The sequence below is a fragment of the Panthera leo genome, chromosome D3 (genome assembly GCF_018350215.1).
Source record: "Panthera leo isolate Ple1 chromosome D3, P.leo_Ple1_pat1.1, whole genome shotgun sequence".
NCBI classification, from domain to species: Eukaryota; Metazoa; Chordata; class Mammalia; order Carnivora; family Felidae; genus Panthera; species Panthera leo.
The window spans coordinates 89994212-90019552 of record NC_056690.1 but is presented as its reverse complement, the minus strand read 5'-3'; the positions used below and the strand labels follow the sequence as shown (position 1 = coordinate 90019552).

At 43.4% G+C, this 25341-nt stretch overlaps 1 protein-coding gene across 6 annotated transcripts in view; it reads right to left on the bottom strand.

Moving 5' to 3' along the window:
- Positions 1-25341, bottom strand: part of ZNF407 (zinc finger protein 407) — a 454530-nt gene that overhangs the window by 414763 nt on the left and 14426 nt on the right. For 4 of the 6 annotated variants that reach the window (XM_042911180.1, XM_042911184.1, XM_042911183.1 and 1 more), the window contains exons 2-3: positions 7516-12218; positions 1520-1634 (exon numbers count right to left, since the gene is read on the bottom strand). In XM_042911180.1, coding sequence (XP_042767114.1) covers positions 1520-1634; positions 7516-12175 — 4775 coding nt within the window. In that variant the 5' untranslated portion in view covers positions 12176-12218. Of the gene's footprint in view, positions 1-1519; positions 1635-7515; positions 12219-12323; positions 12438-17347; positions 17521-25341 lie in introns of those variants that run through there. The other 2 variants (XM_042911181.1, XM_042911182.1) reach the window with 2 other exon arrangements.

The following is a 25341-nucleotide window of genomic DNA, read 5'->3' as shown; positions in this document are numbered from 1 at the left end:
CAGAAACTAGTCTCCGAAAAAGTTTCTTCTTCTCTTTCCCAAGACTTAGTAGCCCTAATAAAAATTAAAAAAAAAAAAAAAAAAAAAAAAAAAAAAAGGAGGAATTAGATTTCTAATAACAGAGCACGCGAAAACTGCCCAATTATTTTGAAGATCTGAGGAAGAAACTGCTTAGTGCCATCTAATAGCAAATTCTCATTGGAGTCAGGGCCTTCCTCTTTCCTACAACTCATACGGTAAAAACAATAAATGAGGTATCTTTTAAAATTCCAAGACCTAGAGCAATTAAAATGAACCATTTGGCACTCAACCCTTGCAGCTAAAGCCAGTGGCAACAAAACTCATTCCCCACTGATCTTCAGGGGGCTTGAGGGCAAAGGTTCATCTTCATTTACTTTAGCTGCAAGTTACTGAGCCATCAATTCTGCCAATGAATAAATCACAGACCGTGGTTAATAAAACTGCTTGCAAAGTTATTTGTAAAACTATCTTAAGGGTCAAAAAATGCAACGGCATCCTGGCATGACATGACTGCCCAACAAAAGACAGAGGCTGTTTTTGACTTAAAAGATATTTGCCCACTAAATCTTCCACTAAAAAGGGAAACCTAATATAACATGTGCACAGTGCATAATTTAATTGAGCCTGTAGTATTTAGGGAATCGGCCATGAGAACGGCAGGTTTCTCAGGTTTCACAGAAAGTGTTTTCACAGGATACACATATTAGTTAATTTCTCTAGCATAATAGCATTAAAATATATTTTTAATCAGAGAGAGGGTATTAAAATCCAGCTCTGAATGTCCTATGATATACCATAGATGTCATGGCATTTTAAAACCTTTTAAACATTTCTGCTAAATTAATCAGTTGTGCATTAAGGCATCTCAGTGCTTCCTATTAAACGCAACACATCTGAGGGACAGCTTAACACCGGCAACGGTTCTTTAGAGGAAGAGTCATTAACTAAAAAGGGCAAACAAGTTTTGGAATAAAGTTACACAAAAACATACATTATACACTGTTTATTTAAGCTTCATCTCTGCAACAATCAGTGACCAGTTGTCTGAAATTAAATCTTTTTCTGCCTTTCTCTTTATGGGATATGTCCGGGATATCTAGCCATTAAGGTGATTAAAAATTAAAGCAGTATGGCAAAAGAGAAAAAAAAAATACATATACGTTCCTAAAGCTGTATTATGTATTTTTTTTATGTCTTTAAATGGAATTTACAGTTCTCTCTGGCAATGTGAATGAACATCCTATAATTTAGTCAATTTACAGATTACAGGTTCAAATTGACCTTGTAGCCCATAAAATTGCTCATCTGCAGTAGAGGATTAGAAGTGGGAGAAGAATGTCATAACTGTATTTAAGGAATTTACCATAACAATGGAAAGGAGGGTACGCATGCATAATTTTAGCCACTCTTACTCATATCAGTTCTGAATTCTGAAACAATGGCTATCCCGCACATGCTTCCTGGCTCACCAGGGCAGAGATGGTTTCAGGTTACTCACCCACAGACATGACACTTGTATTCCCTCATCCCAAGGTGCCTTTTGACATGGTTTCTGGCATCGCCAAGCTGAGCCGTTGCGAAGTGGCATATCTTGCACTTGAATGGTTTTGATCCTAAGTAAATTTAACATAAAATATGATTTGAATTTGAATAACACAGTACTGATAGTTTAACGAGAGGCCTAGATCTTAAATCACACTTTTCATCCGATTAGAAATTTCTGGCCCCAAAATGGAGTACTTGCTCTCCTTTCTAACTGGAATAGACCCGCATTCCATAATTATTCCACCAAGAAGACTTTAATGTTTCAGTGAGTGTTCCTAACTTTCAATAATAACACTCTTAAGATTTAAAGTCCAACGTGATGCCGCTGAGCAGTGCTAAGTGTATCAGATGGGCTAAGTAATTTCAAATATTTTTCTACCAATTCACAAAAATATCTTTTGGAGTCGCTCAACATTTAAAATGGATCATTATAAAACACAAATGCATACACAGTAGCTGATATTTTTTTTAAGTATATTTATCATCAAATGCATTTCTCAGTGGCCATCTCCCTCCTACTTCTGCAGCTTTCAATTTATTCACATTAAGAATGGCATTTCAGATTTTTTTTCTGACATTTATCCCAAGTGATTCACTATATTACTATTTTGGTAGCACACAATGTAAGAATACACAATGGATAAGTTGTCTGCTTTTATGATCATTTTATAGTCAAAAATCTGTGATGATTCTGCAAACCAGGAAGTACTGACATTTTATTTACTATTGATCTCAAGAACAAGTATTTCATCATTAAAAAGCATAGTACCAACAATTTTCTTTAATTGCATAAAGAAATAAGGTTAACCTATACTCAAAAATGAGAAAGCAAACTAATTTCAGAGTCAACAAACCCGGTGTTGGTATCAGACAGACTGTAACTGGAACATAGTTAACTAACAGATAATCGGTACCCACGTGAGAGCAACACTCCTTTCAGTGTAACAGGTAGATACCATTTTTTTCAATTTTCTAACCGCTAAGTCCTCAAACAAATAAATCAAAATCATAAAAATCACAGCCTAGAATCAGAACAATATGCTTCCAGATCTTTCGTAGCATGTTTAGTACCTATTTGGCGAAGTATCTCTTCCAATATAGTTAGACAGAATATGAAGTATGGGAACTTCAATAAATATACAAAAAGAGCTCAAATAAAAAAATTGCAATAAATCACATCTGATCAATGAACCTTTGTGCAGTGCCCTTGAAAAATATAATCCTCCAAGAATACTTTGTTGAAATTGAAGCGCTCAGTAAAAAATTTTAGAGTCTTAAATTTCAATTTAACTCCCAAAAGCTGACAAAAAAAGTGAAGCATTTAATTTTAATCTTCCAACAGAAATAAAAAAGTCAACAGTACTAAGCGCGGGCAGACAAGGTTGAATACTTCACAGCTCAATGACAATGAAGCCAGATCTCTTAATACTTCCACTCGTGCTGTTAGAAGTAGATGTAAAATATATTTAGCACCTGAATGGTTGTATCTAGTCAGCTTTATCTGTTTAAATGTCAACAGCAGGTTGAGACCACAGCTCACAGTGATCACACCCTATCAATCACATTAGAAACTACAGTTTATTTAAATGATTCTGATAAAACCAAGCCTAACACTACCTGGAAACATTTCATCTGAAGCAGAATTCTATAAAGGGACACATAAAAGACGGGAGTGAGAAGAACCAATTTACCTGTACTTTAAACTGAAATGCATTCAAGATAATAAGGTACTCGGGAAATTATTAATTAACAATAGCATCAGGACTCCAACCGAAGAAAATAAAGCTCTCTCAATATCTGCATTACAATTTGGGTGAAAGGCTAATTTACGGTATCCTGTGGATTCAAGTTTCCTGGCGTGCCCCCTGCACTGACCCTGTGATGAGTCCCTCCTGAGTCAGCGTGCCCGCCACAGGGGCTGGGCACAGACCCTCCAAGTTTCCTTACGAGGCTCCTCAGTGAAAACCTCTAGTTCCCCCAGGTCTCGGCGCTCACTGCTAGGGTGCTGACAGCACATAAATGAGCTACTCTGCTGACTGCTTTCATGCAGAAATCACTGAGGTCCTGACTATCTTTCACATCTTCTATTCACAGCAGGCTGTGTTAACATCTCCTTTCTATGCCATAAAAATTCCAGGGAACTGGAGATCATACTTTTCTGCATAAGGAAAAAAAAGTCCTCTTTTTTCCAATAATGTTTCCAGTTTTAGGCTTGGTATGCACATCCCAAGATGAAGCCAGGCATACTGTTAATAAGGCAAAATTCGTAAAATTATGTATTTCTCCCTTTGTCTTCTTCACAAGTGTATTGTGATTATTATAAACCGTCAATATTACTTTAAATAGTTCCATCCCTGGGAACAGCATTATCCCCACTGGGTTTTTTTCCTTTTAATTTGGCCTCTGAGGGTTTGCCTGTTTAATTTTTTTTAATGTGTATTTTTTTTTAAACATGAAATTTATTGTCAAATTGGTTTCCATACAACACCCAGTGCTCATCCCAACAGGTGGCCTCCTCCATACCCATCACGCACCCCCCCTCCCTCCCCCCCACCCCCCATCAACCCTCAGTTTGTTCTCAGTTTTTAAGACTCTCTTATGTTTTGGCTCCCTCCCTCTCTAACCTTTCTTTTTTGTTTTCCCTCCCCTCCCCCATGACCTTCTAGTAAGTTTCTCAGGATCCACATAAGAGTGGATGTGTATTTATTCTTGAGAGAGAGAGACAGACAGACAGACATAATGTGAGCAGGGGAGGGGCAGAGAGAGAGGGAGACCCAGAATCTGAAACAGGCTCCAGGCTCTGAGCCGTCAGCACAGAGCCCGACGCAGGGCTCGAACCCACGAACCGGGAGATCACGACCTGAGCGGAAGTCGGATGCTCAACCGCCTGAGCCACCCAGGCGCCCCTCTGAGGTTTTGAAAGGGAAAAACAAAAGGGACTCTAGCTTTCTGGCCCCTTACAATTTTACCAAAAGAATCCCAAAGGCTTTTAAAACTGAAACTCTCCACCCAGACCTACACGGGCACTCCTCGGCATCAGTCACTGCTAACTGCCAGGCATACGCGGATGTGACGACAGCATGTAAAAAGCGATACTAAAACTTGATACTAAAACTAAAGAATGAAGTACGATGTATAGAACCCATCATCCAATGCTTCGCCACGACGGCCTCCATTCTACAACCCTCCCTACACACTGAACACTCCCTTCCACCCTTCATTCCCTCATTCGGTCAATAACCCGGGGGGCCAGGTCCGGAAGGGGCCCGCACTGACCAGCGCAGAGACCGGCACTGACCAGTGCAGAGCCCCTGCTCGGGCTATGCTCAGAATCAACAGACCACCTCACCTCACCACCTCTTCTCGAGCTGATTCAGCTTCTAAACCGCCAGACAGGTACTAAGTGCAACACCAGTGACCAGCCCTAGCCTGAGAATTTTTCAGCGAGCCCACACAACCCTCTGTCTCCCTGCACGTGAACATTTCCCAACAGCACAAGCGACCAGTGCACTCAGAGCACCAAATGAAGGGCTTCGGACAGTCTTCTAACTGAATGACACCTGCCACGTTATGAGAAAGTAAAGCTCTAGCCAACGGAATAATGCAGCAGAGAAAATGCACCACTGTTTCTGGGCTCCTGATGTACTGGGAAAGGCAACACTGCCCTTCCTGGTCACGCCGATGACTTCACACGAGCAAAGGCACAGGAAAACTCTGGGGTGCTTTCTTCCTACAATTCTGGATAACCAAAACTCATTTATTTCTTAGAGTGCTGCTTTCATCGTGCTAAGGATGGGAAGGAAAGGCTACATGAAGTAGAGAGTAAATCACAAAATATGAAAACAGGGATTGGAAGAGTAAGTCTTTTTCCAGTTAACCATTAATAACAGCCCCTGCATTACTACTTCGCGGACATAAGCAAAGTATCAGAAAAGCAATTCATTTTCAGATGCCCCAAGAAAAAGACCTTGGATTAAAGCTGGGAGAGCAACATCCCCCGAAAAGTGGCTTGCAGAGCTGTAAGCGTGGGACTGGCATTGTGTCCGCAGGAAGAGGGCTCCTCCGTGGTGCCTGGGAACACGATAAAAATGTACTTGCTGATGAGCCCAACACAAGATGTTAAAAAGTACGCTAACTTTTACTAAATGTTAGAATCAATGATGTAACTTATATAAGTAGGGTTACTTTGTCACATATTGATGGTTACCTCACTTTCACATCCACATTAACTTGATTTTAAATGCAATTAATACATATAGTCAAGGAAGACTAATGGACTACATTCCGCACTTAACCTAGTGGACGTTTTCAAATGGCACAAGTGACCAGTGCAAACCTATTTTGCATTGTAAACGACTAAATAAATCTTAATGGATTAAGAATGATCAGCTATCAACACACAAGGGAAATTAAGTGCTGAAATGCCTACATTGATTATTTTAAATTATTAGCCTTACTCTGTTCTTGAATTTGTATGCTTTTAGTGAGCTTTAACACATTTACAAGACTTATTGACTATAATTACAAGAGAATTCAAGTAATGGACACATCAATTATAAGCAACATGTCTTGACCAGACAGTTGCATAAAGAATTCTAAAAAGAGGTCCATTAGCATCTTTTTCTGAGTTTTATTCCGTTTTATCTGCCTTAAGAGGGCATGTTGAGGAAGTACACACCTTCTACACACGTGAACAAGCCCGGTTTCTAAAAGCCCTATCATTTCACAAAGCCAGCTGCAAGCACAGTGCTGACAGAGGTATTAATAATGCCAACAAATAGTATTTGAATTTACTCCCCGACAACAGCTCCCCTCTAGGAAGAGTCAGCACCAGGCGCACAATGTTTGTATTTACCTAGATTAATCTGACGCAGGTTGCCCCGGTACTTTCTTCAATGAAAAACTTTTATCTGTCTTTAATCTCCCTAAACTAGCAACGTTTCACACTCTTTTGTCTTCCTCCTTGTAACCATGCACTAAGTTTCAAAAACTGCAAGAATTTAAAGTATAGCTTTAATAATAAGCCATTATTTAAAAGTACAGTAAAATAAACCTTACAGTTTTAATGAAAATATGTTCATTGAAATGTGAATTTATTATTCAAATCCACTCATAAATTCAACCATGAAGACAGAACTTGTCTAAGCAGAGCACAATGATTTAGAAAAGCTGTCTATTTAAAATAAAGAATGTATGGCAGGTTTATAGAAACAGTGCAGTGAATTTTTACATAAATTTAGAACAGTGGCTTATGCATTTTTCCACACACACACACACACACACACACACACACACAAAGTTTAAAAAAAAATTTCCACCCAAAATTAAACATTAAAATGGAACACTACATTTGACAGAGCAGGGACTGAATCAGGTGCTGCCTGCGTGAAAACCAAATCCCCACGACATAGCAACTTTGGAAAGTGTTCACTAACTGTGACCCTTGGAAGGAGAATCTTGTTGCCTGGGAGTTACACTTTTCGAAATAAACCATCTGGCAATGAGTAACTTTAAATCCCTAAAATTCCAAGAAAATTTGTATTGTTTCATTCCTCAAAAGCCATTTAATGTGTCCTCTGAAACACACAGTGCCACTTGGTAAGTACCTTGGAAAAACCAAACGAGGACTCAGAAACAACTGAAAAGCTGTTCAGAGAAGGGAATTTAACAAAGGCATCAGAGGGGCAAGGCTTCTTGATGGAATGAAAAGAACTCTGTCAAATCGCCTGCCTTGGAATCACTAAGGCTTAATTAACTTTGGAAATGGTAGGCGTCAACGATGACGTATGGCAGGTGCCCAGAGAGCCGCGCAGCGGGGTGACGGGAGCCAGGTGGAAGGTCGACAGGCAAACGCCCCAAGGACTCCACGTTCAGATGGGACCAGATGTGCCAACTGGATCATGCGTTCGCACTCTCTAGGTAAACACAGGTTTGCTCGCACGTACGTACCTGTGTGAGTGCGAATGTGTGCCAGGAATGCCATCGAGTTGCTACTTCGACACATCTTCCCGCAATACTTGCAGACGTTCCCCTGGTTTTCCTCTCTCTCGCGGTTGATCTGCTCAGTGTCTTCCACTATGTACTTATTCACCTCCCGAAGCAGCTCTTCGTGCTGCCCTTTAATATGGAGAAATAAATTCTGCTCTGAGTCAAAGGGCTCCGTGCACTTGACACATTTGAAGGTGGCCCCTCCCTCCGGAAGCTCCTCCACACTGGCCTGCTCGTTCCTCAGATGACCAGCACTAGCCAAGTGCTGGTGGAGGTTGCTCTCGGTATAGAAGGACTTTCCACACAGTAAACAGTGAAAGTGCTTCTCTTTCGTAGGGTGCTTCATGGCTATGTGCACATTCAGTCCGCTCAAACCATCTGCTAAGAAGCCACAATCATCACAACGAATTCGTGTGGATTCACCAAAGGAACTACCTTCGCATTTCTTCTTTTTCACACCTTGGGCACAGTCCTTTAAGGGCAACTCACCGATCCTCACGCCTGTGGTTATGAGACCCTCTTCAGACTGGTCCAACAACTCACCATCTTCAGGGCTCTTTATTCTTATTATGGAAGAATCAAACCGGCCAAAACTGTACACGGCCTGTCCTTTGTCATCAATGCTGATTATAGTTTCATACACATCGTTACTTTCAACTGTGCTATCAGAAGCCAGACCATCCTCTTCCAAGATAATTTTAGTTTCATGCTGCGAATTCATCAGAATCTCCTTGTTCTCTAGAACGGGGTCTTCTTGGGTACCATCTTTCAAGTCCTCTGAACTCTGCACACTTCCAACGTCGTTCTGACCACGGCTCTCCAGGTCTGACTCCTGTCCCGTCCTTGTCATCACAACAGGGACGGTGCTTTCAGCCAGATGCCCTCCCCCTAAACCTCCAGGACATCCACGTTTGCTCAGGGTTTCACCTGCATTCTCGCCCACACGTCCCACATCACTCTCGCCACGCATGCCTGGACCACCAATGTCATTCAGCACACTGTGGCTTCTCTCTACTGGCTCATAATCCAAAGCTGAGCTTCCTGCATTTTCACTCTGAAATCTGCTCGGGGAGGCACAATCAGAGGAAACAGTAAGGGACACGTCCTCGGGTTTCAGAGCTTTTTCCTTGGCAAGGGGCTGTTGGAAAGTTTCACAGAAGGAATGCTCTTCACTGAGATTAGATTCGTCTCCAGTCTCAATTTCTACTGAGTCGGGAGCACGGAGTACTTTAGCCCCACCTAGATGAGTAGTCTCATCCAAAACAGAACAATCAGCGGTACTTCTAGATTTCAGAATTTCTTCAGACGGTTGGTCTGAAATCACTTGATATTCCTCAGAATTTTGCTGATGCTGCTCGTTGGATATGATGATACTCCTGGGCACGTCTGCAGAACCTGCTTCCATGTCCGAAGAGTTCAGGTAAGACTGCCTTTTCACCTTGTGTTTCTCTGTGGCTGCGTGCCTCGTCATCTCTCGACGGGTCACGGCGTAGTAATCGCACGCCATGCAATAAAAAGCAAATTCCTTTGTATGCTTCCGTTTTACGTGCAGCTCTAGAGAAGCAGAAGAGTGGGCACTAAACTCACAGTGTACACACTTATTATCGCTTACACCCGTAGCGTCCCCCTGCTGGACAGGGCCCTCCGGTTCCAGACACATCTGTTCCTTTTTATCAGGAAGACGGCTGTCAGCTTCCCCATCTGCAGAATGACACACACCTGCCACTTCGACTTCAGTTGGATTTCCACGCTCTGCTCCTGGCTTTTCTGAAACAGAGGCATCTGACTCAGCGGACTTGTTAGCGTGCTCCCCTGAAACCGCTGACGTGGCACTCTTTCTACAGGCTTCAAGGTTACCCCCCTCAGGGCCGACAATGATGTCTGAACTTTGTTTGCCGCTGGCTTCTACTTCTACTCGTCCTTTATGCTTCTTAGTGGCACAGTGACGCTCCATGTCTCCCTTGGTTACGGTGTAATACTTACACACTTTGCACAAGTAACTGTACTGGTGACTGTGCTTTCGTCGAATGTGAACAGTCAAGTTTGTGATACTAGAGGCCAAGAGACCACAATGAGAACATGTCCGTGAGATGTTACCTTTCGGTCTCCCTCTCTTTGGGGTGGCGGTCAAAGTGACCTCCCCTTCTTCGGTCATTCCGCCGGACTGTGACAGTTCCTTGGTAGTCAGCACGCTCTTTTCGAGGCAGACATGCTCCTGTAACTGTGCACCTTCCACGTGGCCTTCTATCCTGCCATTTCCAGAAACATGAAACTCCTCCTTTTTATCGTTTGCACCTATACATACCCTTTCAATACATTCTTCAAAACTCAAGCCGATGTTATTCTTCTTGGCGTTTTCAAGATGCTTGCTTCTCTTAATGTGCTTCTCCATGCCTTCTTTGCTCAACGAATAAAGATTACATGCTTTACACAGAAAGTGGTAGTCCTGACCATGCCGGAGCTTTATGTGTCTCGTGAGGACAGTGGAAGACCTTGTTTTATAAAAACACTTCTTACACTGAAACTGAGGCTTACTGGAATGCCTGACTTCATGCCCATGGCTCACCCTGGACTTAACGGGCTCTTCCTGAGCTGCTTTACCGGACTCACTCAGAGCATCTCTTGTATTTTCTGATTGTAAAGTACTTAAGGGTAAAGACTGTAACACCAAATCACTGTTACGCGGTTGAGAAGCCTCTGGCTGAACCAGTAAACGAACGTGCTTCTCAGTTGTTCTGTGCTCCTCCAGGTCCTTCTCAGACAAGAAGAACAGACTACAAGGAGTACACACAAAACACATGTTGTGCTTTTCCTTCATGTGGTCTGTAAGACCTGGTTCGTTCTCGGAACTAAACGAACAGTGCCTACAACTGAGGACACTGGCGGTGTGCTGGTGCTGGTTGTCGTACAAATGCTTGTCCGAGTCCCTCCTCGACGGGCTGGAAAAGTCACGCTCCTGGCGGCAAAGCTTCACGTCTCCGGTGGGGCACCCCTCCCCACGGGTCTCCAGCTCCGTCCTTTCTGTAGCTACTTGAGCACAGTCCGTACAAGGACACGTCTGCTGGGCGGGAGAGTCCAGGGAGCACGCGAGATGGGAGCTGCTTCTGTCCTGCTTCGGGTCCCGTGTTTCTGGGGAAGTCACACACAGACCGTGGACACCGCCACTCGCTTCTGCGTGTCTGGACGCAGACTCTGCGTCACCTGTTCTCACCTGGGTTCTCAAGTGTTTCATAAACATCCTCTGCGCATCAGTAGTTGCTCGTTTACTGATTCCTAGAAGATTAAACCTTTTCTTGGCCTGGCCCTTTAAAGTAAAAGTGCCGCTTCGTCGACGGAAGCTACCGCCCAACGTGAGGACGTTTCGCTCAGGTCTTGGTCTCGAGCCTGCGCTGATACCGTGCGCTGCCTGTAGGCTGCTTCTGGAAGATTCCACCTTATCTAAGAGACCCTCTGAGCTGACCAGAGCTAACTTTTTAGTTTTACTTTGGTTTTCAGGATTTCGAGCTATGCCAAGAGAAGTTACATTTTCTTCAACAATCTCTACTGTTTCTGACGAAGGATCCCTGGACGGCGTCATTTCGACAAGCAGCTCACTGCTACTTCCGCTTTGCTGAGAAAGGTCCCCTCTGAAATCTTTAAATTTGCTTCCAACGTCTCGTAATCCTTGTGAATCACTAGCCTTTGCTACTGGCTTAGAAGCTCTCGCTTTCAGGCGAACACTTTTTGTTCCCATGGAACAAGGTTTCTTGGGAAAGGGTTGCTTTGTTAAGATCTGTACAAATCCTCCACGAGCAGCAAGATTCTGACGCCGGAGGTGTGTTTTGCCAAGATAATGTGCATTCAACAGGTTTTCTTCCACGCACTGAAAGCCGCAGAGATCGCAAGAAAAGACCCGCTGCGGCCTGTGGGTCTGCCGGACGTGCGCGTGCAACGCCGCGCTGCTCTCTGCTTTGTGGCTGCAGTGGCAGCAGGCGTGTTCCCCAGGTGGCTGCAGGTGACACTCGGCATGCTTTTCCAAGTCAGTGCAGGAGGAAAACAGATGACCACATACGTCACACTTGAAGACCGTATCTACGTTTCCAACAGTACAACTGACACTCATCTCTTTCAGGGGCAAAGGAGATTCTCTTCCCGGGTCAAGGGAAACCATTTCCCGAGTAGACTTTTCTTCGGTGTCTGTTTTCGGAGAAACAGCATCAGTGGTGCTGAAACTGGGAGGCGGGGAGAAGGCACTGGGGAGACTCGTGCCTCCATCGGGGCGTTCATTCAGGAGGGTCTCCTTCAGTGCCTCACCCAACGGGACGTGCCCTTCGGGGACCATGCTCTCAGAAGCTTCCAGCCCGCGAGCGGCCCGCTCTTCACGCTTTAGGTGCTCTGCCTCGGCCGATAACTTCATTCGTTTGGAAGCATGTTTATTTCCATCTTGCCCCACGGTGACGCTGCCGAGGTTTGAAGATTCTGAAAAACCTCTCTTGCTTGTGCAGTTTTCAGAGGAATTTGCTACCGCATCAAATACGGGCCCACAATCTACATCATGAGATGAGACATCTCTCGAGTCTCCTGCTTCTTTGTTTGCATTTTCATCCTCATCGTTCTCTGGCTTCTTCTCGGTATCCATCATTAAGAAGGTCCTGCGTCAGGGCGGCTCCCTGGGCACTCGTAACCTGCGAAGAGAGCAAACGCGGCATTACACCTCGGAGCGGAAAGAACACGCACACGTTAGTCAGGCCACCAGCAACATGAAGGGACACACTGAACGGAAAAGGTACCACAGCATCAAGATTTCCTTTCCGTTGAGACGAACTTGATCCCACGTGTGATCCTTACGAAGAGTGTGAAGTCAGACTCAGGGACACGGTTGACGCAGGAAGCGATGCCGCGGCATCTCCGACTGAAAGTGTTCTCACCCAGCCTGCAAACACACTCCCGTGCTTCAATTCTCTTGACCGGTATGTTTCGGTTTACTTGTTTGTAAACAGAGAAGCCCTCTTGTCAAATTTCTCTCCTGTGAACCCGCCCCCCCCCACCCCCATCCGTGAAACATATTAGACCAAACTGCTGAGAGGCAAGCCAGGAAGTCGGGCCTTCCCCTCGGTAGCCTCCCAACAGAAGCCCAAGCCCCAGGGTAAAAGGAACAGAATTTAAGAACAACTGCTTCCTCCTTCCCCCCTACAGCAAAGAGCCTAACCTTGACTCTAAACATATGCTAATTAACAACGTGCACATTCTTCTCGCCGTCACTGTTCCTGCTCAAACCCGCTGCCAATGAAAAGCCACTCCTGTCCCCACTGTCCGTCACCAGTTTCCTCACCTAACAGGCCTGCTGTACCGTCTGAAGGTTAATGGCAAACGGAATGTCGGCAGGGGAGCAGGATTAATGAAGCAAACTTTGGGGGGAGAAAAGAATTTCACTGAATAAAATGCTTTAAAATCAATAATATTGATTTTATTTTTCATTATGCTATTTAATTCAATTAAAACATATCATTTTCCATTTACTTTACACCAGGATTGGAATTTTCAGCCAAATGCTATTTGATTTGATGTGACTAAAAAACCATCACATATTATGGCCTCAAAGCTAATGATAACTATTTTTAACTATTTTAACTACTTTTTTCATAACAATGACAAACCAAATGAAGGCTGTTGCTTTGACTCTGCTAAAAGTGGGGAATGAATAAATACACACACACACACACACACACACACACATCAAAAGCATGAACAACAGAAGAAAAAGTAGCTAAATTGGGCTTTATCAAAATTAAAAACTTCAAATGACCATATGCTTTAAAAGCCACCCTCAAGAAAGGGAAAAGACAACCCATTAAATAGATAAAACATACTCCAAATCAACGGTCTGACACAGGACTTAATCCAGAATACAGAGAAAACTCTTAAACAACTCAATAACAGAAAAAAAACTCTAATGAGCAAAGGAGAATATACATTTCTCCATAGAAGATACACAAATGGCCAAGAAGCACAGGAAAACAGATTCTCCATCAACAGCCATTAGAGAAATGCAAATCAAAATCATAATCAGTCCCATTGGACACTCATCAGGATAGCTAGAAGCCCAGTATCAGATAATAACAAGTGTTGGTGAGGACGCAAAGAGAGGACACCCCCGCAATGTTAGCGGGGTGTAAAATGGGATGTCACTCTGGAAACAGTCTGGCAGACCCTCACAAGACGAAACACGAGTTACGGAGTTCCGGAGTTCCGATACAGCTCATCAATCCTGCTCCCAGGTGCATGCCCAAGAGAAATAAGCCATAGGTCATCGCAAAAACATGCATACAAAGGTCTATGGCAGTATTATTCGTAATAGCCAGGAGGTAGAAACAACCCAAGTGTTTATCAACAGATTAACGGGAAAAACAAAACGAGGCACATCCACATCCACACAATGGAATATTCAGCCACCAGAAGGAATGAAGAACTGACATGCCGACAGTTCGCATGAACCTTGGAAATGCTAACTGTAAGAAGCCAGTTACAAAAGACCACATACCATAGGATTCCTTTGAAAGGAAATGTCCAGAATAGGCACATGTCAGGTACAGAAAGCACATGAGTGGTTCCTTAGGCCTGGGGGAGGGACACAGCGGGTGACTGCTGAAGGACCCGGGGTTTCTTTTTGAGGAGATGAACACGTTCTAAAATGTACTGTGGTGATGGTCGCACATGTCTGTGAATATACTTAAATCCATTAAATTACAGTGTAAATGCATAACATGTATGGTGTGTGAATATCTCAACAAAGATGCTTAAAAATACACAATTTGTCACATATAATCTACGATACAAAAACATCTTGTATTTGTTATTGTATTACAGCACAGTAACATATAGTTTTATTACACTTATAAAGTATTTACCATGTCTCCAGTATGTGATCCAGAACATATAAATTAAGAGGTTAATAGATGTTTAGGCAAGAAAAACATATCCCTAGTCAAATACGTTTAGGAAACTCTAGTTTGAACCAAAGTTTCTTTACCACAGGATTTCTCAGCACATATGCATTTCCCAAACCAGTTTCATTACAGAACTCATTGTTTATAAAGAATCAAGAAACCAGTGGTTCCAAGGGACATTTTAGGAAAGGGACAAGGGACCTGTAAATAAAGCATTGGCTTTGCCATTCAACATTCACAATTAAAGAATAAACAGAGGGGGGAAATGAATCATGCATCTGTTCCAAAAACTTCACTTAGTGCCCACTACATGCCAAGTATTGTTGGTTGTAGATACTGGAATTATAGCAGAGAATAACACAAATTCTCTGCCTTAATTGTAAAGGGAAAGATATTTGTTTGTTTGTTTGTTTGTTTGTTTTCAATGGAAACCTTGAACATCCCTCTTCTAGAACATCTATTTCTAGTCAAGAAGAATCACAGGGACCGGATTTACTCTCATGCGTGAAACAACCGAAAAAGAAAAAACAGACAAAATCTCTGAAACAACAGCATAAGACTTTGGACATCAGAAACCAAGGGACAGTGATCCCTGAGACACGAGATACAAACAAGGGGGGTCCGAATCCCAGCTTACTGCCTGGAGAAAGGACTCAGGCCACAGCACAGGCAGGGATCCCAGACAGGGCCCAGGAGTCTTCCCACAGAGTGGACAGGCAGCTAAAGTCTGCAGGGCAGAGTCAGAGAGAGCAGAGGCACCAGAAAGAGAAGCCCAGAGACCTTCAAGGGGTCCCTCAAGGGTGCTCCGATCGAGACAGACAACATGCCATCTTTCCAGAAAATTGTCCCTTGCCCCTCCCACTCACTCCTTGGTAACTCCCCCTCCCTGAGGCAACCACTGTCCAGTATTCTTCCATAATGCATCAGTCTGGCCTGTCCTGGATGTTCATATAAATGGAACCAGACAACAGGCCTTTGCGGGAAGGAGAGTCGGCCTTTTGCTCAACAGTGTTTTTGCTGCATGTATTACCGAGGCATCCACTTCCGCGCTGAGCAGTATCCTGTTGCATGGATACACCATGATTCTGTTGATGGGACACCTGAGCTGTTTCCCCCTTCTGCGGCTATGGTGATAAAGCTGCTCTGAATATTCTCGTACAAGTCTTTTCATGAACATACATTTTCATTCCTCTTATGGAAATACCTAGGCATAGCAAGGCTGGACCACGGGGACCAACGTGCACGCTAACTTTGTGAGAAACCATCTGACGGACCTTCAGAGTGGCTGCACTGTTTTGGACAGCCACCAATGCCAAGAGTTTTGACTGATCCACACATTCTCACCGATATTTGATGCTGTCAGTCTTTTAAATCTAAGTCATTCTAGTAGGTGTGTATGGTTTTAATCTGCATTTCCCTGACGACTAGTCATGGTGCTGAATACCTTGCTACGTGCTTTGTGAAATGTTCATTAGCCTTCTGCCCGTTTCTTACGTAGGTTGTCTATTTTCTACTGAGCTGAGGGGTTACTTATGTGTTCTGAAGATAAACCATCTGTCAGATATATGTTTCACAAATATTTTCTCCCCTTTCATTTTATTAATGTTTTTTGAGAAGCAAAAGTTTTAAATTTTGATGACATGAATTTTTTTCCTGTTCTGGTTATTTTCTGTCTCCCCATGATAGAAAGTAAGGGCATGGTTTATTTTTTCCACCCTTATATCCCAAGAGCCTAGAACAATTTCAAGCACATATGAGGTACTAGAATAAACAAATACCTCATTGTGATATAAGAAATGTCTCCTTTCTAAGTATCTAGAGATAAAATGAAAAAAGTGTGAGAGATACTTTAAAATAGTCCAGCAGGGGGGCACGGGGAGGCCATGTGCGGATAATAATGAAGGATAGATGACAGTGACGTGGAAATTCAATACACCACTCCATCAACTTTTGTATATGTCTGTATATGCATGTGTTTGAAAACGTCCGTTGCATACTTTATGTTTAACGGGTTTTAACGGTTTGTCTAAAGTGGTATGAATTCCCTTCCTTTCAATGTTGAGTCCAACCATCTCCTCCTCTTCCAACACCACTCTGGCGCACCACTACCGCCTTCACTATGGACACTGGAGGAGTTTCTTCTCCAGAAGCATATGCATTCAAGAAACACGAACTTGGGGAGGACTCACACACGTACATCTAATCAGAAGGAATGTTCTAATGATGGCACCTGACTAACACATTTTTGAAGACACAAGAGTGACACCTGCATTGATATGCAGAAGCACAGTATTGAGACCCTTTATTATCTTCTATATAAGGGCTCCAAAAACTCTAAAACAAAAGGAGAGAATATTTTTATACTTGCTATTCCCCAATTAAATAATGCAACATCTCACTGCACCGAGAAAGAACATCAAACACTCAACAAATACATACTGAGTGCCTACCACAGGACAGGAACTACCGAGCCCCAAACGCGATCTCTGCCCTCGCCAGGCTCGTGTTCTGTTAGGAGCCACGTGACACACACGCCCAGGAACTCTAACACGAGACCACGTATGAACACGGGCGACAGGAACTAAGACCGAGAGCTGTATAAATGAGCAAGGGAATCCTGTGCCAAGCAGAACATTTGGCCAGAAGAGCAGAAATATCACTTGAGCTAAACCTTGAGGAAACAAAAACTGCTGTTTTCTTTTTCTGACAGAGCAGGCAGGAAGGGTGAAACACTCAAGTGGAAGGGCGAGATTCGGCAAAGCCGCTCCACACCCGAGACGCAAGCACGCACGACCGTCAGCGGCCCGGACAGCCACGCCGCTGGCTCTTGCCTACACAGCGGCAGGAAACAAAAGCAGAGGACCCACCAAGAGCACGTCACACAAGGCTCTGAACTGAGAGTTGGCACGTATTCAGCAGTGTCGATGGGACGTCACTGGAACACAACACTCCTTCCGGATGATCACTTTTACAGAACGCAGGACGCATCACAGGTAGAGAAACTATATAGGCAGAGCGCATTCCAACAGCCCATAACCAGGATGACTCAGGGCAAGATCATTTAATAAATATCTTCAAGTGATCTAGAGGGGATTAAACAGAAATGAGAAAGTTTATGCTAATATAAATGAAAAAGAAAAGCCTTCATCAGAAAGATTATTAGAACAAGTACCAAATCGCCAATGGAGACGGGGGAGAGAATTCAAACCTCACCCAACTGGAACAGTTGAAGAGCTCATTTTTCTGGAGGCAAATTTCACTCATTCACTCCACAAACATTCACTGAAAGCCAACCAGAAAGCATCTTTAATTCTCTCAGAAACAAAGCAAAGGAACAGAGTGGCTAGGGGACTCACTGCCAACCCTCAGGACAAGTAAGGCCTAACCCTGGTTTCTTCTGAAAGATCTGGTACTTGTCTGCAGAAAGAAAATGAGTCTCAGTTATCCTCCCAGAGTAAGGGTTCAAGATTCAGAAGTCCTGGTAGGTGTTTACACTAAAGGAATGGGATATATTATTTAACCAAATCTTCTTAAAGCATATGTATCCTTGGGGCGCCTGGGTGGCTCACTCGGTTAAGCGTCCGACTTCGGCTCAGGTCATGATCTCATGGCTCGTGAGTTCGAGCCCCGCGTCGGGCTCTGTGCTGACAGCTCAGAGCCTGGAGCCTCTTGAGATTCTGTGTCTTTCTCTCTCTCCCTGCCCCTCCCCCGCTCACACTCTGTCTCTCAAAAATAAATAAACATTAAAATATATATATATATGTATCCTATACAAATCCATCAATTACCATTCAACACATATCCTCACTGTCCCACAAAGGTTTTCAAACAGGCAATTCCATTTACAGTATCTATTCATCCAGATTCTCAACTGGTTCCTTGACAGGAAGGAAGGAAGGAAGGAAGGAAGGAAGGAAGGAAGGAAAGAAGGATGGATGTTAGGAAGGAGGGAAGGAAGGCAAGCTGCAGGTAACTTTATCATCTTCAATTTCACTCACCGAGAATCCGTCATGAAAGAACGTTCCTGCTCTAACTGAAAGACTCCCTGCTACGGTTGAAAAGTCTTTTAAAAGTTACAAGAGAGAAAACAGTCTTTTTTTTTTTTTTTTTTTTTAATTCATATACTTTTAAGAACAAAATAAAACAAATCAACAGCAGCCTTCTGATGACACCTGGTGGCCAGTGCTCACAGAAGTTTCTTTCACATTTTAAAGAAAGCACTTCAGGAACTACTGGAGAAACCGAAGTTATTGGACCATCTTTCCTGCTTCCTCTGCCCGCCTTGGGCTACACTCTTCACTCAGTCCGATCTCTTCTGCACTTCTCTCTTCGTCCCTTTTCTTTTCTAATGAGGACGCGTGAAGCGAGCTTGAGCCAGGCTCGTGCATGCTCACACTCTTACACACGAGCTCACAGACACGCTCTCACCGCCAGGACACTAGAAGCCAGCTCTCCCTGCCCCCACCCCACGGCATCTCACCCTTCACCCGTCCTGCACTCGCCCCATTAGTGGTACGAACAGTGTGGAGCCAGCAGGTGTTGGCACCAGGCCAACAGGAAAGTCGCAGCGAGGACACGTGTGTGCAGCACGGCAGGTGCGCACACACGTGCACGAACAAAAACTCCCAACGGTCTTCTGACCTTTCCCTTTGGGGAGTTCAAAGAAGGATGAGCTCCAGAAGTCATTAAGATCCTACTGTAGGGACTGCCTCCTCCCAAAAGGACAGGGTAAGGCAGGTGAGACTTCCTACAAGCCTATTAGGAGCTGAGTGTGACAGGAATAAATGGAAGCCAGTGGACTACTCCGACCTCTTCCAGCTACTACTTCCGACCGGACTTTGTACTGAAAAGAGCAGTCTTACCATTACATATTACCTAACTGAACCAGGTATCACCAAGCCCTATGTGGAGCTGCAATCTGTAACAGAGACCGCAAGACAAAGTACCTGATCCTACAAAGAAAAAAGTCACTTTTCTATGAAAATGCTTATAAGTTGAATGAACTCTTCCTTGACAACGAGTATAATTTAACAGCCTAAAAACCATTCATGAAGAGAACACCTGAGGCACCTCACCACGAGGGATGGATGTGGACACAAGTTGTGGTTTATTCACAACTGGACCAGTGCATGAACACCTCGGTCCAGGAAAGCCCGTGTCCTCACCGGCCAGAGAACAGGCTGCGGCGCGTTCCTAAGAAGTCAGTCTGTAAGCGTGCCCATTTCCCCACCCCCGAAGACGCCTGCAGTGGTTTACAAAGAGTCCACACACCCTGACGCTCCCTTCAAAGGATGAAACCTAATTCTCTCCCCTCAGCGTGGGCTGGCCTCGCTGACCTGCTCACATCGGCCAGAAAATAGTGGAAGAGAGAGTGTCCGACCGCGGAGACCAGATCACAGAAGGCAGAAGCTTTCTGCGCGCCCCTCTCCGGCACCCCGGTGCCCAGTGCCAGACAGGAACGGGGGGCTCCCTCCTGCCGGCTGGGGAGCGGCTCCTCGGGCCCCAGGCCACACTGCAGAGGACCGCAGCCCCTACAAAAGCCTGACTGCTAGAGAAACCCAGGGCCAGAACCTTCCAGACCCACAGAAACCATGAGTAACAGATGCTCGCTGCTTTAAAGCCTCTGAGTTCTGACAGAATTTGTTATATAGCAATAGAGAACTAACAGAATGCCCTGCCCTCTCCTGCCCACCTCGTCAATAGCCAGGGCTCCATTTCAGCCTCCTTCCTGTATATTCTCTATATGTTTCCTTTCCTATGTGCTCCAACCTTTAACAAGAATCTTCTGTGCTAGCACAGTAAGATCAAGGAACACAGGAGGAAATCAGTACACGTTCGCGGAAGTATACTGTTTGAGAAGATTTCAGAAGTTTACTCCGCTGACAAACACATGCATGCCTCTTCTGCTACCAAAAGCGGATCTGATACGGCTCACGATGCAACACGGATATAAGAGAACCAAGAGTTATTAAGTGCTAAGAAAGAGATGAGGTAGAGTTTTAAATTTAGATTTGCATGGAGTAAAAGAAATGTCTTAACGGTTCCTGAAAATCCTGCTCATTTTGGATGAAGACATCATCCATCTTTAGCAAGCAAGCAACCGCCCCAGACCCAGCAGTAGCCATGCGTCGCTTCCCAGCTGGGCTCGAAAACGCTAGCAGCCAACACTCCCAAGAGTCCCCGAGCCTGATGAGGCAGCCCCCGCGGTGAACACCCGGAGAGCCACAGGCCACGTGACTACCTCCTTCCCTGGCAGGACACATCCAAGCTCGGGAGACCTGGGGGCCTCTGGCCACAGGGCTCGTACCTGATTAAGTTCCCTCTCCAAAGCATCTCACATACCACGTTTAGCGTGATCCCAGAAAGAACCTTCCCCTGCCAGAGTGTAAGGACACACTGAAGCCAGGCAGACTGGAGCCATGTGATCCCCAGACCAAATGGCAGGAGTGAAGTAAAAGTATCAGATGGAAAAAAAAAAAAACCTCACTCAAGTCAGAACAGAACTTTGCAGGGGATACCCATGTTCTATTTCAAATACCCAATTCAATTTTGCCTGAGTTACAAATTAGAGTATTCACTTACTGCTTAAGTTAGAGCTAAAACAATCACTAAAAACCCATATTGATAGGGATCAAACACAGTGAGCACAACAGAAAAAAAAGACCATCATCCCTTTCATTACCAAAGATTCCCACCTTTCCAACACTATTTTTTTTTTTTTAATTTTTTTTTCAACGTTTTTTTTTATTTATTTTTGGGACAGAGAGAGACAGAGCATGAACGGGGGAGGGGCAGAGAGAGAGGGAGACACAGAATCGGAAACAGGCTCCAGGCTCCGAGCCATCAGCCCAGAGCCTGACGCGGGGCTCGAACTCACGGACCGCGAGATCGTGACCTGGCTGAAGTCGGACGCTTAACCGACTGCGCCACCCAGGCGCCCCTCCAACACTATTTATGAAAACGTATTTTAATACATTTATACATTTAATGAATTTTTATCACTTTTAAGTGATATAAAACAACAAATCATGGGACAAAAATAAACTATTAAAGTAACTCAGCCTTCTTACCTGGCTATTTTTTTTAATCTTCCTACACTTCAAGTACGATTTTCCAAATACGTTAAATTGATCTAGTAATAAAGTTAATTTTATGACGATCTTATATCAACCACCTCTGACAAATGCATCTTTTTGTAGTCGGAAATATTTTACACAAAAAGTTAAAATTTAATATATCTTTCAGAAAGCATTTTTAAAAATCAATGCTTGTTAGAATTTCCATCTAATTTTTTAAAATTTATTTTAAAGGAATAAAATTCTTATTGGAACAGGAAAACAGGATAAAAGAAGGGAATGAAGACTCCATGAACAGAGAATGAAAAAGTTCAATGCCATTAAAAGCAGACACATAGGACCATCGGTATCTTATGCCATTTGAAAAGGTTGTTTTATTATCAATGTAACTAATCACAATGAAACCATCTCTTACAACTAAAGACATTATAATGAATTTTCTTTACAACTACAGAGAAATGGGATTTGCTGTTTCACATCAAATAGAACAGGCTGTATAAATTCTTCTTCCTATTTATTGTAAAATATAATTTCATCTATAAAATCAGTCATGAAATATTAAAACTGAAACAACAGAATTTATGTCCTTTACTTAATTTAGTTTAAACCGTCTATTCACTAAAAAAAAAAGGAGAGGGAAGTACACGTGATGAACCCCTATACTTTCTCATTAAGTGTCTCCATTAGACGCTTTATTTTCCAGAATTTATAATGCAGCCGTAAAAAAAGCATTCCATGATAAAAGTTAGTATACTTTCCCTAAATTTGCCTGTTATCTTTTTCAAAAGGCAGGAGAACGAAGCACATGGCACGTGAAAGCTGAGGAAAGAGGAGAATAAAAAGAAACACGTAATCCATTTGCACTGAACGTTTTAAACATCAGTGGACAAGAACATTAAAGTTCAAGGGACGAGGCCTTTATGCGCATCCCAAAGGCTCCAACGACAGGTCCGCCTTCAGAAGGTGGGGGAAGGGCTAAGAGTCCTAAATCCAACAAGAAGCCCTGGGTGACAGCAAGGAGCTACTCAACGCCAACAACAGAAAACACACTCTTAGGAATGGATTTTTTTTTTTTAATTCCAGCAGAAACACAGGAAGAAAGAGGGGATTTCCAAAATGCAAATCTTGGGGGAATATAACAAAAAACATCTAGAGACACATTCCACAGAGTTCGTGCTTAGACAGCTTCATCAGGTCCACTGAGAAGAGCTGGGATACAATGGCTCATCAAAGAACTGCAGGGAAAAAAGACTGAAACTATTAATTTTGGAAGAAATCTGGAAAACACTGTAATTCCAAATGTCAATAAGCTCACACACGATATAAAACTATCAAGCCTCAAGACATTTGGAATATAAATTATTAGGTATAAAAGATGTGAGTGCTAAGAAAGTATATTTAGAAAGGAGAAAAACCTTCAGTATTAAATTTTCTAAATGGATGTAGTTCTAACCAAGTTCATTTATATACCAGAGTGAACAGTTTTCTTCCTCTAGGTGGCAAAATTATAGGTAACTTTTTTTCCTCTTCCTGGCATCTTTCTATACTTTCTAAAATATATTACCTTTGGGGGGTGGGGGGTGGGGGGGGAGACTGACAGAGAAGTTTAAAAAATATCTCTATGTATGGTTGAAGTAATAGAAATTGATGGCCACTCTCGAGAAAAGAAGTCCTAAGATAGAAATGTATTTATGACTGTGGTTCTTGGACTAAATTCAGAATCAAAATAAATGAAAGGAAATTTATGGGCGGCTTATTGTAATAGTTAGAGACGTTTGGTGAAACACTCAGGGACACCAAGAAATTTACCTGGGGGGGGCAACCTGGATGGCTTAGCTGGTTGAGCGTTCGACTCTTGATTTCGGCTTAGATGATGATCCCAGGGTGGTGGTGATCTAGGCTCAGTGCTGAACGTGGAGGCTGCTTAAGATTCGCTCTCTCCCTCTCCCTCTGCCCCTCCCTTGTGCACATGCATGCCCCCCCACCTTCTTCTCTCATAGATAGATAGATAGACAGATAAATAGATAAAGGAAACTTCCCTATTGCTCAGGGACCTCAGAGTGACACTCAAGAATGAAGGGAGGCCAGAAACAAAACACTGACAGCACCTAGGTCTCAACCTCTAACACCACCTCCATTAAAATGAACCTGGTCTCAAGAAATGGCAGATTCTAGGGCTGGGGCCAGGTAGCTGTACAAGATGAGCTTGGAGCATTTTATTTATTATGTCAAAAAATGGAGAAAAGTTTTTTTTAAAAAGGATGTGACAATACCCACCCCCCCCCCCACCCCCATCACTGCAGCTGGAAGCAGCTCCTACTGGCCAAATCTGGGACAATTTGAGCACCAAAATAATGAAGTACCATTAAAGATACGAATGGATAACTGGGAAACAGACAGACACATGGATGAACTAATGGGCCAAAAAGTTGGCTCTGTACATAGTAGGATGCTGAGGGCCTACAGGTAAATATGGAGGGAGTGAAGGAGACAGAAAATCATACTGGCAAAGATTACATCAGGCAAGAATCATCATTGGATACTAACTCTAGGAGGCATAATTTTGATGTTAAGAATGTTTGAATGGTGTTAAAGCATCTCCCCACAAACTGTTTACCAGTTGCAAAGGAAGAAAAAAAAAAAAAACAACTCAGTAATCGTCCAGTAGATAAATGGACAACACCTTGCTTGGGGCAGAGGGGCGGGGTAATAAGAATTAAGATCCTCAATGCAGGGCAGACAGACATGGTATACCTCCAGACAGAACACCCTGAGAAGGACAGGACACCCACCCTCCCCACCCCCGCATCACTGCAGCTGAGAACACAAAACCTCCAGTTAATCAAGAGGAAACAGACAAATACAAAGTGAGGAATATTTTATCTTAGAAAGAAAAAAAAAAAGTGGGGAGGACTACATTCTTCACCAATGTCAACGTCATAAAAGACAAACAACGACTATGGAAACATTCCAGATTAAAGGAGGCAAAGGAGACAAGACAACTAAATCCAATACCTGTTCTCAGACTGGATCCTGTGATGGCAGGAAAATGCTATTAGGACATTTTAGGTCAACTGACAACAAGGACTGTGATGATTAACTGTATGTGTTAACTGGGTTAAGGGATGACCAGATTGCAGGTAAAATGTTGTATGTGGGTGCGTCTGTGAGGGTGTCTCCGGAAGGGATAAACATTTGAATCAACAGACTGAGAAATATCACCCTCACCAATGTAGGTGGGCATCACCCAATCTGCCGAATGTGCTGAATGCCTACATACAATAAAAAGGCAGAGGAAGGGCAAGTTTGTTGTTTTTTGGTTTTTTGCTTGAGCTGGGACCCATCCTCTCCTGCCTTCACAGTCCTGGGTCTTGAGCTTTCAAAAATCAGACTCAATTAAACCACCAGCTTTTCTGTTTCTCCAGCCTGCAGAAAGCAGACGGTGGGATTCTTGGCCACTGTAGTCCTATGAGCCAACCCTTAAACCCCTATAATAAAGCTGCTCATGTATACATGTACTACATTTATGTGTATGTACGTATATGTACATATACGAATGCGTGCACCCTCTTCTGTTTCTCTGAAGAATCCTGACACAGAGCTTTGTACAGAGTGGTTCTAGAGGAGAATATTAAGGAGAAGTTTTCTGACTTGGTTCTGGGATTTCTAGAATTGGCTCTCTAATCTGATTAGATTGAAAGACCGGAATGACTGTTTTCAGTATAAAGATAGCACTTATATTTGGCCCAAGATAAGAACTGATTACAGGTACACAAAATATCTAC